We start from the raw sequence: 17,407 nt of genomic DNA, 5'->3' as shown, positions 1-17,407 counted from the left end.
TTATTATAGCATATATTTTTCTACTTTTGAAGGAACTATTTACAACCCACAGCTTTACAATTAATAGAGAGACGGTATGACTAATTCACACACGCAATCGCTCTCATTATGTACTGGTACTGTGCTAATTTATCTTTATCTGATTTACAACGAGCAGAAATCTGTAAGAAATGTTACGAACCATAGATAAAATAACTGCTGAAAATGAGCTGTTATGTCAGATCACTCTTTCAATAAGAAAAAATTTTCCCACATTTAATAGTCAATTACATTCACTTTGTCAGTGAACTATGAGGGCAAAAAAAAAAAAAAAAAAAACAGAAACAAAAACAAAATAATAGTTCATTAATCGTAATCGAGGTAAAATGTTCAATTAATTGAGGTTTTGATTTTAGGCCATACACTCTAAAAAATGCTGGGTTAAATATGGACAAACCCAGAGATTGGGTTGTTTTCACCCAGCCATTTTTTTCAACCAATTTTGGATTTATTTTTTTAGCCAGCAATATATTAATATAGTAAAGGCATGTTTTTGCACACCCCCAAATAGGGGCAAATTTGTGGGGTATTTTAAGCTGAAACTTGACCAGACCAGAGACTTATATTACATCTTGTGAAAGAGGGCATAATAGGTGCCCTTTAACCCAACCTGCTGGGTTTGTCCATATTTAACCTAACTTGGGTTGTTTTTAACCCAGCATTTTTTAGAGTGTAATCGTCCAGCCCTAGATGGGTGATTTCAAAATACTGCTTCATGAAGCTTCAAAGCTTTACAAATCTTTTGTTTCGAATCAGTGGCTCGGAGCGTGTATCAAACTGCCAAAATCATGCGAACCATTGACATTTTGAAACGTTTCGAAACACTTATGACATAACGAAGCCTCGTTTACCGGAATCATGCAACTTTGGCAGTTTGATACACGCTCCGAACCAAACATAGACTTGATAAGTTATAAGAGAAGAATTATTGTGATTTTATCAAATTATAAGCTTTGCATTTCTGCTTTTTTGCTAAAATGGCCCCATTTACTTCCATTGTAAGTGCTCACTGTATCCTCAATTATTGTGATAATCAAAATTATGCCACAAATGCATAATTCTTGTATTGTATTAAACTTGTATTGAACCCAAAATATTGCTTTAAAATTACCAAGACCTGTAGGTTTCCCCAATGAAATGGTTACCAACATTTTGAAAATATCTTCTTTTATGTTCTAAAAAAGAAAGTCAAACAGGTTTGGAACAACATGAGGGTGAGTATTTAAATTTTGGGTGAACGGTCCCTTTAAATTCACAGTTTTGTACATATTAATGAATTATTGCAATATTTTTATTAATAACTGCAATTATTAAAAGATTGCAGTGTTCAGGCCAAATAGTTTCCTTTAAAAAAACTGTACAGGACAATCTTTACATCTTTTTTAATATGTAATTTTGTTCATGGTTTAAGGATGAAGAGATGTCACAAAACCTGTTCATCTTAGTATCTACCTAATTTGGGTAACTTCTACCAAGTGAGAGATGAATATGTGCATAAATTTGACTCGCTGTCTTTTATGTCAACAACAGAAGATATGGAAACGGTTTCCATTGCATTTCATTTGCAAAATAGGTCGTGGGTTTGTTCTGACAGAGTTGTGAATAGCAGGGAATGCTATTCACAACTCTGTCAGAACAAACCCACGACCCATTTTTGGCTCACAACCCACCAGTTGAGAACCACTGGTCTGCAGTCCATCAATGAACAGAAGAGAGAGAGAGCGAGGCTAAGCACTGCTAATCTCCCAGTACGGTCAAGCTTTATGATCGGTACCATTCCTCCTCCTCCTCCTCTCTTTTTTTTGGGCTCCATTCTCCTCGCCCAAATGATCCTCCCATTGTTATTTGCTTTCACTAGGGCTTATATCATCCCTCCTCTCCTCCATCGCATATGACTCTTTTTTAACCTCTCCCAGGCAGCCACTGCCAGTGACTCACTTGATGAATAAAGACGAGAGAAAACCTGATCCCTTTCCCTGCAGCTGCAGGAGCGTTTACAGTGAGGGAGGGAAGGGGTGTTTGAAGCCCAAACACTATCAGCGGCTAATTGGTACATGAAAAGGAGGAGTGTCTGAGATGAGAAAGCAAAGAAATAAAGTGCTTTTGTAAACAATGATTTTGAAAACATGTCGAGTTGCAGCGACGAAGGCTATGCATGCACCTACGTTAATGTCACGGATTTTACATTCCCGTCTCTGTTTCTTTCCCTCTCTGCGCTGGGTCCATGAAGGTGACCTTGCATTCTGCCTGAGCTCATCCATTGATCTCATAACTGAAAGGACCTGCGGGCTTCCCTCCCACATGATTCAGGGGAGGGAGGGGCCGTAGATAGGTGCATATGCTGTGGGGGTGTATTTCAGCAGTCAGTGTGTGTGTATGTGTAGGTAGTAGGTGAGGAGAGGGGCTAAGGCAAGAGGAATGTTTAAAACACACATCCATCCTCCTTTCAGCCGCCCAGAGCCATTGAATAATTGAGTTGAGCCCCCGCCTGAACAACACACACACACAAACAAACACACAAAGGATCTCTCCAGCCTCCCACATGCAAAACTCAATCAACTGCTGTGATATCTGAATCTTGGAAGGGACTAGTTAGCATTCTGTTAAGCAGGGTTGTTCCTCTGCATTAAAGAGTTAGTTCACCCAAAAATGAAAATTCTGTCATTTATTACTCACCCTCATGCCGTTCCACACCCGTAAGACCTTCGTTAATCTTTGGAACACAAATTAAGATATTTTTGTTGAAATCCGATGGCTCAGTGAGGCCTCCATAGCCAGCAATGACATTTCCTCTCTCAAGATCCATAAATGTACTAAAAACATATTTAAATCAGTTCATGTGAGTACAGTGAAAAAACAAAATAGCGACTTATATAGTGATGGCCGATTTCAAAACACTGCTTCAGGAAGCTTCAGAGCGTTATGAATCAGCGTGTCGAATAATGATTCAGATCGCGTGTCAAACGGCCAAACTGCTGAAATCACGTGACTTTGGCACTTCGAACCGCTGATTCGACACGCTGATTCATAACGCTCTGAAGCTTCCTGAAGCAGTGTTTTGAAATCGGCCATCACTATATAAGTCGTTATTTTGGGTTTTTTTTGGCGCACCAAAAATATTCTTGGCGCTTTATAATATTAATATTGAACCACTGTACTCACATGAACTGATTTAAATATGTTTTTAGTACATTAATGGAGGCCTCACTGAGCCATCGGATTTCAACAAAAATATCTTCATTTGTGTTCCAAAGATTAACGAAGGTCTTACTGGTGTGGAACGGCATGAGGGTGAGTAATTACTGACAGAATTTTCATTTTTGGGTGAACTAACCCTTTAAATATAAGGGAGAGTGGAGTAAGATTTGCCACTTGTTTGTCAAATGAGACACACATAGAGATAAAACTACTTATATTTCAGGATGTTTGCTGTCAAACCAAATTGAAAACACAGCATTTATAACATCAAGAAACATAACATAACAAGTCTATGGCACAGCTTACCCCAAATTACTGTATAGTCTTTATCCCACAGCTCATTTTAGTAAAAACTCTTCAATTAATAATTAAAGGGTTAGTTCACCCAAAAATGAAAATTCTGTCATTAATTACTCACCCTCATGGCGTTCCACACCCGTAAGACCTTTGTTCTGCTTCGGAACACAAATTAAGATATTTTTGATAAAAAAAAATTAGATGGCTCAGTGAGACCTCCATTGACAGCAAGTTAATTTACACTTTCAAACGATCAGAAAGGTACTAAAGATATATTTAAAACAGTTAATGTGACTACAGTGGTTCAACTTTAATGTTATGATGCTATTTGTTATTTTTGAAATGCTATTTGAAATGTTATTTTTGTGTGCCAAAAAAAAAAAATAAAAAAAACGACTTTATTCAACAATATCGAGTGATGGGCGATTTCAAAACACTGCTTCATGAAGCTTTGAAGCTTTATGAATCTTTTGTTTCGAATCAGTGGTTCGGAGCACCAAAGTCACGTGATTTCAGTAAACAAGGCTTTTGTTCATGGTTTGAGGATGAAGAGATGTCACAAAACCTGTTCATCTTAGTATCCCTAATTTGGGTAACTTCTACCAAGTGAGAGATGAATATGTGCATAAATTTGACTCGCTGCCTTTTATGTCAACAACAGAAGATATGGAAACAGTTTCCATTGCATTTCATTTGCAAAATAGGTCGTGGGTTTGTTCTGACAGAGTTGTGAGTAGCAGGGAATGCTATTCACAACTCTGTCAGAACAAACCCACGACCCATTTTTGGCTCACAACCCACCAGTTGAGAACCACTGGTCTGCAGTCCATCAATGAACAGAAGAGAGAGAGCGAGGCTAAGTGCTGCTAATCTCCCAGTATGGTCAAGCTTTATGATCGGTACCATTCCTCCTCCTCTCCTTTTCTTTCAGTAATAAAATCCTCTTTTTCTTTCACGTGATTTCAGTAAACGAGGCTTTGTTACGTCATAAGTGTTTCGAAATTTCAATGGTTCACGTGACTTTGGCAGTTTGATACGCGCCACGAACCACTGATTCAAAACAAAAGATTCGTAAAGCTTTGAAGCTTCATGAAGCAGTGTTTTGAAATCGCCCATCACTAGATATTGTTGAATAAAGTCGTTACTTTGTTTTTTTTGGCGCACAAAAAGTATTCTCGTCGCTTCATAACATTAAGGTTGAACCACTGTAGTCACATGAACTGTTTTAAATATGTCTTTATTACCTTTCTGGGCATTCGAAAGTGTAAATGAACTTGCTGTCAATGCAGGCCTCACTGAGCCACCGGATTTCATAAAAAAGATCTTAATTTGTGTTCTGAAGATGAACAAAGGTCTTACGGGTGTAGAGTGGCATGAGGGTGAGTAATTAATGACAGAATTTTCATTTTTGGGTGAACTAACCCTTTAATGACTAATGTTTAGGTAAGCTGAATCATATGGGAATATTCCAACTTTTTACATTTTAATTAAATATATGAACATACTGTAAATGTGGGGGTAAAACAGTTTATTAATGTAAATTGCTAAATAACAATTGCTTTAATCTTAATTGATTCGCATTACTGGCATTTTCATAAACCAGCTAGCAAAAGGTTTAATATTCAGAATACTTCAATTCTCATTATTACTCATTTTCATTATTAATTTTTTTTTTTTTTTTTTTTAAGATCACTAATGCATTGCACAGCTTACCTTGAAGACATGCTTTACCCCACACTACTTCATTTAATAATTAATATTTAGCCAAATAATTTACATGTTTTTACACACTTGAAATTCACCAATATGTATGATATATTTTTAGACCTGGATAAAAATGCATATGCATATGTATACAGCTAACAATCTTGGTTCCCAGAATGTTCTGGAAATGTTAGTTTTTGGATATAAAATGAAAACCTAATAAGAATATTCCTAGAACGTTAGGAATTTGCCCCCCAAAAATATTTAAACAGGAATACAATAACATTAGAGCAATGTTCTGAGTTTGCTGGGCATGAAAGGTTTTCGAATTACCCCATTCTCCCTACTTCTGAATGATCAAATCATAGATGCACACGCTATCCCTCAAACTCAAATTCAAAATGTCTGAACAATAGACAGCTGGGTCCTAATCAGCGTAAAGACAAAAGAGAGGAGAAGCCATTGAAACTTCAAAGCATTGTTTCTACCGCAGGGTAGAGTGACGGTTGCGCTGTAGCAGAATGGGGAGAGGAGGAGAAAGAAACAGATGAAAAGTAGAAGTATAAGAAATATTAAAAGAGAAAGAGAGTGAACAGAGAGAAATAGCTGTACGGCAGGCAAGAACACTGGGGGGCTGGAGTGGGCGTGCGATCAATAACTAAATGTTCTGCCGACACAGAGAGAGTTAGAGGAAAGAAAGAAAGAAAGAAAGAAAGTAGTGAATTAAAGCACACTATAGCAGTAGTTCACTTTAATGTGGCACAGAGATAGGGAAGGAAATAAATTCTGAGGCCATTTTCTTTACACAACTTTGCGTTTTATGAGAGCACTGCAGTAAATGAAAACACTCATCATTTGTACCTGTGTCGCTGTACATCCATTATGAATCTGAATTGGAGCCAAAAATTGGGTAGACACTCTTGATCTGATTTGGTGTGCATAAATTCAAACTGATGTAATGCCTCACGCTCCTATGAAAATAAAATACTGCCCACCACCCTGCCAAACACAAACAGCATCAAATTTCACTGTCAAAAAAGGGTCAAGTCTGGGGCGACAAATACAAACCGCATTTGTGTGGAGACAGCTGTCTCAGAAGTATGGAAACATATGAACGAACGCAGGATCCTGCAACTTGCTCTTCCTTTTGTGGAAGAGGTATGCAGTGAGCAGAGGCCAACCTTTGAAAAGATACTCACTCCCCCAGAGAGTAACGGGACGGGAAGAGTAGAGAAATGGAGGGAGATAGAGTGAGCCAAATCTAAAAACACGCTGCCCCCTCACCCTTTCATAGCCAAGTATGGCAACTAGCCATTCTCCTCCTTCTGAGAAGACATCTGTTTTCAAAGCCACACTGATAGTTGTTTGGACTGGAGTAATGTTGCTTGGCCTTTTAAGGGAAGGTTTTACCCAGCATATAAGAGCTGCTTATCATTATACTTTACTTGGATGATTAACAATGATCCCAACCTGAAACCTGACAGCATCTAAAAAGTGACTGCATGCACAAGAATATTCCAATATTAATCGGTAATAATTTGGTCGTATTCCAATTGGCCAAAATTCCAGATGCCTGCATTGAACTGAATCTGGGTCATATAAACACTGTATTCAGAATATCCACCATAACAGGACAATTATATCAGAGTATGTACAAAACTAAGGTAATTCTGGCTGATATTAGATACAGAAGATTGTGAAAAGTCAAATTATTGAAGAAACTCATTATTGGATGTTACATTTAGTTCATTTTACAATTTATTGTTCCATTGTGTATTATTAAAGACATGAATGAGAATTGATCCATTTAAATTGCTGTACAAAATTACTAATGGAAAGAGCATGTATTTCCAGAATAGCAAGAAAAGAAAATCGATGGTTATTCTGATTACTTATATACAGAAATATTCAAGTAGCTGTGGAGCATGTAAGTGTCCTTTTCACAAAGGCTTGATCGGAAAATGTCGTGCATCCAAATGTGATTTGTATGCAAGTTGAATTTATACTGAATAAATGTAATAGCTGAACCCTTTCATACAGCATTGCAAATCAAATTTCTTTGTGCTCTGTGGAAGTATGAGATTTAAGTTACATATTATTTTCAGTAGGGCTTCAATGAATCTTAAACATCCCCTACATATGTCCAGAAACACAATAAATCATTTTATATTTTGAGGAATAAACCAAAGATCCGCCTAGGTGTCTGGCTTATATATGTCTATGCATGTAATCAAAAAGATTTCTTTGAAAGCATAATGTTTTATGTACTGTGGGCCAATCATCATCAGACATCATGATGACAGAAAGGTTCTCAGCAAGCTGTTACTGCCTCCTCCCCACCACCTCTCCCTAGCTGCTTTAATGTGAGTTTCTCAGAGAATGACATGATCCTCTTTAAACTGTCTTACCTTCAGAAAGGAAAGGTTTATCGTTTCATCGACTCCAGCCAGAGATCTTATCCAGTCTGTGGCTGGAACAAAAAGATCAATGTGATACTATTGGGAAACGTCTCTCTCTTGCTCTTTTTTTCTTTTCCTCTCTCTTTCGTTTCTTCTCATATCAAGAGAACAACAAAAGGAAATCAGGTAATTGGACATTATTAACAAGTTTTCTAATCAAAAGAACATTAAACATGCCTAGGTAACACTACTGGAATTAGATATCAGAGCTGTGTAACACATCAGTCAGTCAGCATAGACATGGAGATAATTTCTTTGATTATGCTGATTAATGCAATTTGATTCCAATTGATTTACATGTTTGCATTTAGCAGACACCTTTATGCAAAGTCCATTCAAGACTTTGACATGCCAAGCGCCATGTTTCACCTGCTGAATAACAAATACTACACAGCAATGGTGAGGCTAAGGGCCAGTGTGGCACTGGTCCACTCAGATTGACGGCTGGACCACCCAATCAAATGAGACACTGGCCGCTGGTCAAGCATGAAAAACAAAAGTTTTATTCAAATTCTGAATGGAATTATATATAATTATATATTGCCTAGAAAGCAGGCAAAAGGCAGTCCCTCTATAATCACTAAAAAGCTGTCACTCATCTTAGTTCAATTTCTGGCCTCGCCACTGCTACACAGTTGAAGACACATAAGGTACAATCAGCAGCATGCTTGTTAATCAGTTAATCGATATCACACATATACTAAATATAATAAATAGTTAATGTTCAGACCAGCTGCATGACTACAAGTTTGATTTTGATTTTATACAACAGTTCAATAAACAGTAAGTTAATATTGCGCAATTTACATTTTAAACACAACGTTCACACAGTGTGTGTGTGTTTGCTGCAAGATCAAAAGCATGCTCTGTGCATCAATAACTGTTCAAGAATTTGGTTTGTGTTGGCCAGAGGCTGACAGGCATTGTGTTTGACAGTTAACGAACAGCAAAGGTTGCTGCTTAAAGCTTGATGTGTGTGTGTGAGCATCCATGGCGTGTACACACTGATGTCAGAATAGTTTCCCAGTGGGTGCATGACTAAGCAGATGAGAGATTGTGATCAAAACAGATTTCTTTAGCACTGGTTTTGATCTCTATTAACCCCGTGTTTGTTTAGGAACTTTCACCTACAGCTCAACAGAGGCAACAAAAAGAGACACTAACACTTACAGATATATTCATGCTTACTAATTACCTAATTATGTAGAATCTTTCATTCAGTGAAAAATGCAATGTGGTTAAAGTCTTAATTTCTTAATTTTGCAGACCTAAGATGCGCTGTCTCATAAGATTGCAAAAAGACTTTATGAATTTTCCTTTATCAAGGGTAGTCAAACATAAAACGTGCACATCTCAGTTCTATCTCTGCAGAATATTATAGCAATCATTATGAATCCTCCCTGTGCTGTGAGCTTGGAACACTTTTATCTTTTAGTAGTCAGCATAGCCAGGCGCTTCTCCATTGTGGGATGCATTTAATTGAATTCATCTATCCTACAGCATGACCACTGAAGAGATGGTCACTGAATAAAAAAAACTGCAGATGGAGGGCTGCTAGATGCTAAAGCGGCTAGCTGTTGTGGTGGCAGAACAGGCGATCCAACAGATATGATTTCTGGAGGGCTGCCCAGGAGGGACAGGAAGTATAGTGGACAGATGATCACTTCTAATGCACTGTTTTCAGTCACACCATCAGCACACTAATGTAAAGTGGAAAATGGCTGTGGGTTTTTAGTAATGGGTGTGCCTGCACTAGGTTTAACATGAGTGCCTGATAATGACCTTAATCATTTTGGCTGCATTTCTGTGTTCCATGTTTAATCAAATACTCCCAAGCATGTAGTTTCAAATTTTTCCACGTAGAAAAATTTGCATTTCCTGCAGCTCAAAATTACCAAGCACCTAAAGCAGGTTTTAAGCTCAAATACGATGATCCCTCTTTCTAAAATATAGAAGCAGCTATTTATATTGTGTCCAAGAAATATTAAGCATGGCAATTTAAAGACAACAAAATACTATTTTTTTGTAGGGCTGGACCAGAATATTCGAATATTCATTTGGTAGGTTGGTATTCGATTTTCAATTTTGGGATTCGAATTTCATGGTTTTTTTTTTGTTTTTTTGCACATCTGGCATCCCTCTCGCGAAACGGTTCTCATTTGCGCTTGAATGTTTACAATATAAAATCTGGTGAAATACAATACTCTTTTTTACAATTATCTTATATAACCTAGCCGTTTTTAATATGATGGACAGTTTAAGAATCCAACCTTGTTATACTTAATAAATATATTTGCTTCTTAGCCTACTAGTGTGTTCCCTGCAACTGGAGTATTTCCCATAGAAACAAAATATATTAGCCTTTTACCCATTATTATCAGTCTAAATGAATCTACTGCGAAATATAGGAGCTTGTTAAAACTCAAACGTGAGATTTTACTGGGACGGCGTGTTCTTTATTTATTACCGTTCGTTCATTTATTTTTCGTTCTTCTTTTATTTAGATAGCATACCCTTTACTGTGTCAATAATTACTGTGCTGCTAATTTCTGATTTGGGAGTGATTTGTTTGTCAGAAAAATGTTAGGCTACTTTATTAAAAGTATTGCTCTTAACAGACCTGTGTTTTATATCACTAGTGCAGTGTCCGTTCTCGGAGCATATTAGCCCTGCCCGCGTGAGGCGCACTGCTTCCGGCTCGCGCTGTTCTGTAGTTTATTAAAAGTTTATTAATTCTGAACGTGTTCTCGACATAATCAAAATGCAAACAGGCAGACAGACACACAGAGATTCCTGCTGTAACGCATTGTCTACGGAGCAAATAGGGATAACGTTAGCTCACTTAGCTTGAGTTATTGATACCACACTGTCTAAACAGAAGCGATAGACATTTCACAACTGGCGCTTTATTCCCAATGAAACTCGTGTAACTGTCCGTCGCAAATGTTATGCCGTCCACAGGGTTACTTAATAAAGAAAATAACTTTAAATAGCGACAGAAAAACAGAAATAACCCGCATACATGTGGTGCTCGAGTCATTCGACACAGTTCAACCGGGAGCGCGCAGCTCTTAAAGGAACACTCCACTTTTTTTTGAAAATAGGCTCATTTTCCAACTCCCCTAGAGAACAGTTGAGTTTTACCGTTTTCGAATCCATTCAGCCTATCTCCGGGTCTGGCGGTACCACTTTTAGCATAGCTTAGCGTAGTTCATTGAATCTGATTAGACCGTTAGCATCTCGCTCAAAAATGACCAAAGAGTTTCGATATTTTTCCTATTTAAAACTTGACTCTTCTGTAGTTACAAGAAATAGGAAAAATATCGAAACTCTTTGGTCATTTTTGAGCAAGATGCTAACGGTCTAATCAGATTCAATGAACTATGCTAAGCTATGCTAAAAGTGGTACCGCCAGACCTGGAGATCGGCTGAATGGATTCGAAAACGGTAAAACTCAACTGTTTAACTCTAAGGGAGTTGGAAAATTAGCCTATTTTCAAAAAAAGTGGAGTGTTCCTTTAAAACCTAAGCAAATTATTTATGGGTGAACAATCCCTTTAAATATGGTATTAAAAACAAAAACAACAACAACAAAAAAACATAAAATGATATTTAATAGCTCTTAACTTTGACAGCCCAGAAAACACATCTATAAAATAAATCCTCTTTTTCCTCTCACAAACAAAACTGGTTTTGTTTGTCATCTGCCAAATATCATTTGTTGCAATTTATTGGTTTTTATTCGAATGTCATTTTAAACATGCAGATGTTTTTGTATTAGCATGTCTATATAAATTCTCAGCCTTTAGAGCACACAACAAGATGAAGACACTGTACAGCCCTTTTAACCGTAATCATTAATGGGATGGTGCCATTGGTTTATTAGCGCAGCAGTGGCTGGCCTGTAATCCAATAATTACAGTCAGAGGACCTGACAAGGCCATCACTCAGCCTCTTATCTGATCTGACCAATCCATTCCACTCCCCTGCTTCCCAGTTTGCATTCCCCTGAGCCTATAGCCACAAAAAAGACCAGGGATTCTCCACCCAATGTCCTTGGGACTTCTGAAGCAAAGGAAAATTGCTTAATGGTCCACCAAGTCACGGTAAAGGGTGAGTTCTATTGACTTTGGAATTAGATTCTAGCCAGTAAAATAACCCTTCATTCCATGCTAATGGAAATGTCCATGCAAAATACACTAGCAATCATGCTGAACATTAGGATAACAGTCGCCCCAACATGCTCAGTCTCTCTTTTTACCACTACAGTTTCAGCTATTCTCTTGAGAGCCATATACACCTGTCAGCCCAAGAGTGATAAAATGGCAAACCACATAGTTCATGGTTTTCTGACCCAGTACTCCCCTGGCATTTGAGCAGCAAGTTTCCCAGTAACTGTACTAAGGTTGCTTACATCATCTCACTGACACTACTGTAGCAAACTGAGTACTTTCTGAACCTATTGTCCAGAGTTGCAAAAGCTAAAGTCTCTCTGAAATGTTAGAAAGTAGCTATCTACACGTAGCAACAAGACTTATCAGATGACCTGTCAATCTCCAAATGAAAGTGGCATTTGGACTGTTATCTCAAAATCCACTTTGATCCATTTGGTGTAGCCCATTTTTTTCTGAATTCTTTTTACAATCTATTGTAATCAACAGTTTTGTCTCCACAACATCCTTCTGTCTGCCATTCTGTTAGCATGAAAATACACTCCAAGAAAAGAGGCATAAAGTAGGCATAAAGTATTGTTAATATTAAAGGACATGTCCATATTTTAATGTACGTAAAATTACCAATACTTTTTCCATTTTTCAAATATTTTTTTCTTACAGTGTACACTTGTCTTGTGCTTCTTAATGAAGATGTAGATTCTATAAGCAAATTTATTGGACGTTTGGTTGTCACCACAAGAGTTGTGCTCTAAATGATCAAACTATGCATTTACATAATGGCATAAGCATTTAGAAGAGGACTGACAACCGTATTTAATATGCAATATGTTAGTGGCCTCTGTGTTTTGTTTTTCTTCGAACATTAAATTCTTTCACATCTTTAAGAGGTAAAAGCGCTTAATCCAAACTGACTCTTTTTCTGTAAATCCTCAGAGGAAATAAACGTCTTTGTTGTGTCAAAGCATATGTGTTTGATTAGATGTCGCCACATGCACAGAATCTTTTTTTTTAAGAGCAGTACATTTATAAAGGTGCATTTTTTGACAAATAAAGGGAAATTTCAGCCAAAAATGAAAATTCTGTTATCATTTACTCACCCACGTCATTACAAACCCAAATGACTTTCTTTCATCCATAATACTCAAAAGGTCTTCTTTTAGAACAACATGAAGGTGAATAAATGATAACAGAATTTAAATTTATAATTTTTCTATTTTTTTTTAAATGCATTTATAGCAATTTTCATGTCAATCATAAGAAACATCTTCCCCCCACTTTACTGCTAACCTCACTCACTGTGCAACAGGGGTCAGTAGTGAGCAGTGCGTTGTTCATCAACATTCTAACAGGGTGTTTCGTAAATAAGCAATCCGCTGAGAGTGGAGCATTGGCTGTCGGGGCTGTCTGGCCACGTCCCCCTGGAGTAAAACTGACATGGTGTCTGGAAAGCGGTCACACGAGGCCCTTCCTACAGGCCTGACTCCTGAATGCTAAGTGAGACAAAGAGATACAAAGTGACAAACTAGCCTGACAGGTTCCACAGTCAGCTCTGGCTTCATACCACAGCAGTTACGTCTAATGAATACATTAACGTGACATTTACGGCACTGCACCACTACACATACACAAATCGTCTTTCATAAGCGCTACCCGGACAGGATTAGTGTTCTAAATGACATCTGACGTCAATTCAATTGCAGATTTGGTCAGAATAGGAATCTAGATAATGAATACAGTATTAAGGTGTTGTCTGGATGCGGCTGTTATGGAAAGTCATATACTCTGAATGCATGTGTTTATGTGATTAATTATAATATTATGTATATCATTAAGGAAGGAATTAATTCATTTGAGGATCATGCTTGATGCTGCAACTAGAGCTTCAAGTACTTCATCATCTAACTCTCCTGGTTGATTTAATTTCTTTTTATGTCAAAAGAGATGCTAGCAGTAGGACAACTTGAACCACACTTGTTTTTTAAGTGGGCAAAAAATATATAAATCCATAATAAAGGTGTATCAGGCAGCACAAAGATAAATGTAGCTTTAGTTATAGTATTAGACAAAGAATACATACTGCAAGCAAGGAATAATGTCTGGGTCATCTAGTTTGCTTATCACTGTAGATTATGGAATTTATTAGCCTACTCAACAAATAAAAACATGGAAAACAAATATTGATTTAAGTTGAGATTTTGTCATTTTACTTGTATATAATCTTTTACAATGTACAAAACAATCTGCCTCATATCAACACGCCACCAATATTACAGTAGGTCTGTCATTCAGAAACGTATTACAGATGATCAAACACTCATGATCAAAATACATCTTAAGGCTGGAACACATCAAGCCGACGGTTGGCCATCGGGCAGTTGTTGAATTGGCCGTCGGGCAAATGTTGAATTGGCGTTGGCGCTCGTCGGTCCGTCAGGCCATCTGATCATTCTGATTGGCTGTTCAGCTACTGCCACCTGCTGGTACGGAAAGGCATTTCATCTTGCGCAGGCGCAGAATGGACGTGCTACTTGGCCGTCGGGTGTCGAGCGTCGGTTTGGTGTGTCAGGGCAACTTTGGACACAGACGCTGCCGACGTGAACCAACCCCGCAGTCTGCTTTCATCATTACAGATGAAAACGTGCACATTAACTTGACATCACAATGTATGTGTGCTACTAAGCCAATCAGAATCGAGTATTCCAGGAAGCAGTTTAAACCAGCAGGTAATAGAGTGGTGCAGGTATGACGTCACTTTGTAGGCCAACCCGGAAGTTAGCGGCGCACGGGTTCCCTTGATCGAAAGCCTATGCATTTTTCCAATAGACTTTTGGAAAATCGCAAAAAATAAGCTCTGTGTTTAACAAAGGGTTATGATACTTAGACGATAATTTTCACAGATGAACAAACTTTTATGAAGTTTGAAGCCTAAATACAGTCGCCAGAAGCAGAAAGCTAAAGGTAGGCTATAAACAAACTACACCACGGTCGCTTGACTTCAATGTAACCATCACTAAGCTTTCGACAACTCTCTCAGAGTTTTAACTAAAAACATTTTCCCAGCACGTTTGAGTTAGAATAGTTTAGAAGAATACAATTATGAGCATAATGAGGCTGTAAAAGCAGACTGAGCTTACCTTCTCAGAGTGATGATAATTAATGTCCCCGACTGCCTGTGTAGTCCCATTTAGCCACTTGTTAGCAACCGCCTTTTTCAAGACACATAACAGCTTAAAAAAAAATCACGTGGGGTAATAAGTGGGGTAATACTGATGCATTTTATGTTGTAGAATAAAACGTGAAACTGTCTTGAGCTTGTGTTCACCACAGACCTTATTTCAGCCATTTAACCAAAATCCCATTCAAAAAATCCATTGACTTCGGGGCGATGGAACCGGAAGTGTTAAAATGCTAACTCACTTCCGCATTTTGGCCTACAAAGTGATGTCATACCTGCACTACTCTATTTGCTCTGAAATTTTTACTGAGGTTGTGTGAGAAAAACACAGACATATTTGATTCTGATTTGATGACAAAGCATCACTGTAAAATTGTCAAGTAAAAAAAATAACATCTAAAATAACCAGTTTGAATTAAATAAGCTATTATATTTAATAATTTAAGTATAAATGATTAGGTTACACCAACAAAAGTTATCTTTAAAGGCCAGATCAGGTAAAAAATAGTTCTTTAAATGTAACATTTTCTTTTCTTAGTATACATCCATTACACACAAATTTCTCTAACCTCCTCAGTGATTTCTCTTATTTCTCTTTTGAGTGCTTTAATCTAATAATAATCTAAATATATTCCCTAGTCCAGTCTCTCTCTCTCTCTCTCTCTCTCTCTCTCTCACACACACACACACTTTACAATGCCTAAAAATGGATTTCTTCTCTCTCTCTCTCTCTCTCTCTCTCTCTCTCTCTCTCTCTCTCTCATACCCCTCATCATACACACACTGCTATCAATGGGAAATCATTTACAGCACTCCAACCAATACAGCCTGGCTGGGGAAACCCTAGACGTGAATTAGAGCCTAATGGAGTGGACTCTTTAAAAAGCAAAGCATCGTCATTTTTGGGGGGGGGGGGATGAGTAATATAATTCTGGCTTTTGAGTCGTGTGCCCTTCAGACTCGCTAGGCTTCCTATGGTGCTGATAATCTATGTGTGTGTGGCGCTGTGCCCATATCCAACAAAGCGTGTGAAACATGTCAGTTCTGATGGATCCTGGGTGTGTTGATTAAAACCACTCAATACTCACCTTCATCTTTCCCTCTCCTCCCATTTCACAGACCTTATTTATTTCAGACACTTCACAAATGCCTTCTCTACTCACACCTTTTCCCCAGCACATTGGTTCCTGCTTGATCTCATTATAGCGGAGGCGCTCATTCATTGATCTGCTCTCTGGGCTGGTTATGCAAAGGTCAGCATGGAGGCTATACGGACAGACCCTTCTCTGACCTGTGATCTCTATCTACAGCTATTCTCAGCTCTCAGAAAAGTGTTAAGATTCACTGGCAAAGAATCTCATTAAATAGAGTCCATGAATAATATAGATAATATATCACTTATTGTCAAACAGTAATTGAAAAAGGTGCTTGGGCTTAAGTAATGTTGCTGTAAACTTCTTAATGTATTATCTTATGTTTGTTGAAATGGTTCAGTTTCATCCATTTTGTACTTGTAATGTTTTACAACAGTTTGACCTTTCTAAAATGGCAAGTAGTTGAATAGTCGATACTGGGCCTTTGAATGGAGAAAAGTTGAGAATGTTGTGAAAGGTGAATTACAACAGGGTCATTCCAGTCATGAAAACCTTCAGAAATCATCCTTATATGCTGATTTGGTGCTTAAGAAACATTTCTTAATTTTATTCATGCTGAAAACAGTTGTGCTGCTTAAAGGGTTAGTTCCCCCAAAAATAAAAATACTGTCATTAATAACTCACCCTCAAGTCATTCCACACCCATGAGACCTTAGTTCATCTTTGGAAAACAAATTAAGATATTTTTTGATGAAATCCAAGAGGTATCTGATTAGTCCATAGACAGCAATATAACCGACACTTTCAAGGTCCAGAAAGGTACTTTGTTAAAACAGTTGACGTGACTGCAGTGGTTCAACCTTAATTTTATGAAGCGATGAGAATATTTTTTTGAGCGCAAAAACAAAACAAAAATGACTTTATTCAACAACATCTTCTCTTCTGTGTCATTCTCATACGTTGTTTACGTTCAGCGCTTCCAGGTTCTACGTCAGAACGCTGACTCATTATTGGCCGGCTCCTGCGTCAGCATCACACGCATGCGTCGTGCTGCTCTCGTGTGCAGCTTTGGCCAGTACTAAGCCGGCATTCGGACATAAACACGGAAGCCTTCACTGTGCTTACTGCATCACCTGCGTAAGGATAATGACAGGTAAGAGAAGAGATTGTTGAATAAAGTAATTATTTTTGTTTTGTTTTTGCGGTACAAAAAGTATTCTCGTCGCTACATAAAATTAAGTTTGAACCACTGCATTCACGTCGACT

The 17,407-nt window shown here is 37.8% G+C and overlaps 1 protein-coding gene across 6 annotated transcripts in view; it reads right to left on the bottom strand.

The window, feature by feature from the left end:
- The window catches only part of csf1a (colony stimulating factor 1a (macrophage)), a 54,012-nt gene extending 38,728 nt beyond the window's left edge, over positions 1-15,284 (bottom strand). For 2 of the 6 annotated variants that reach the window (XM_051911610.1, XM_051911612.1), the window contains exon 1: positions 15,007-15,279. Coding sequence is in view for 3 of the 6 variants with exons in the window: in XM_051911608.1 (XP_051767568.1) it covers positions 13,169-13,213 (45 nt within the window). In the remaining 3 variants the exon portion in view is untranslated. Of the gene's footprint in view, positions 1-13,168; positions 13,363-15,006 lie in introns of all 6 variants that reach the window. The other 4 variants (XM_051911608.1, XM_051911609.1, XM_051911613.1 and 1 more) reach the window with 4 other exon arrangements.
- Between the last annotated feature and the right edge of the window lie 2,123 nt (positions 15,285-17,407).

The sequence above is a fragment of the Ctenopharyngodon idella genome, chromosome 11 (genome assembly GCF_019924925.1).
Source record: "Ctenopharyngodon idella isolate HZGC_01 chromosome 11, HZGC01, whole genome shotgun sequence".
NCBI lineage: Eukaryota > Metazoa > Chordata > Actinopteri > Cypriniformes > Xenocyprididae > Ctenopharyngodon > Ctenopharyngodon idella.
This window is presented reverse-complemented; position numbering and strand designations above follow the sequence as displayed.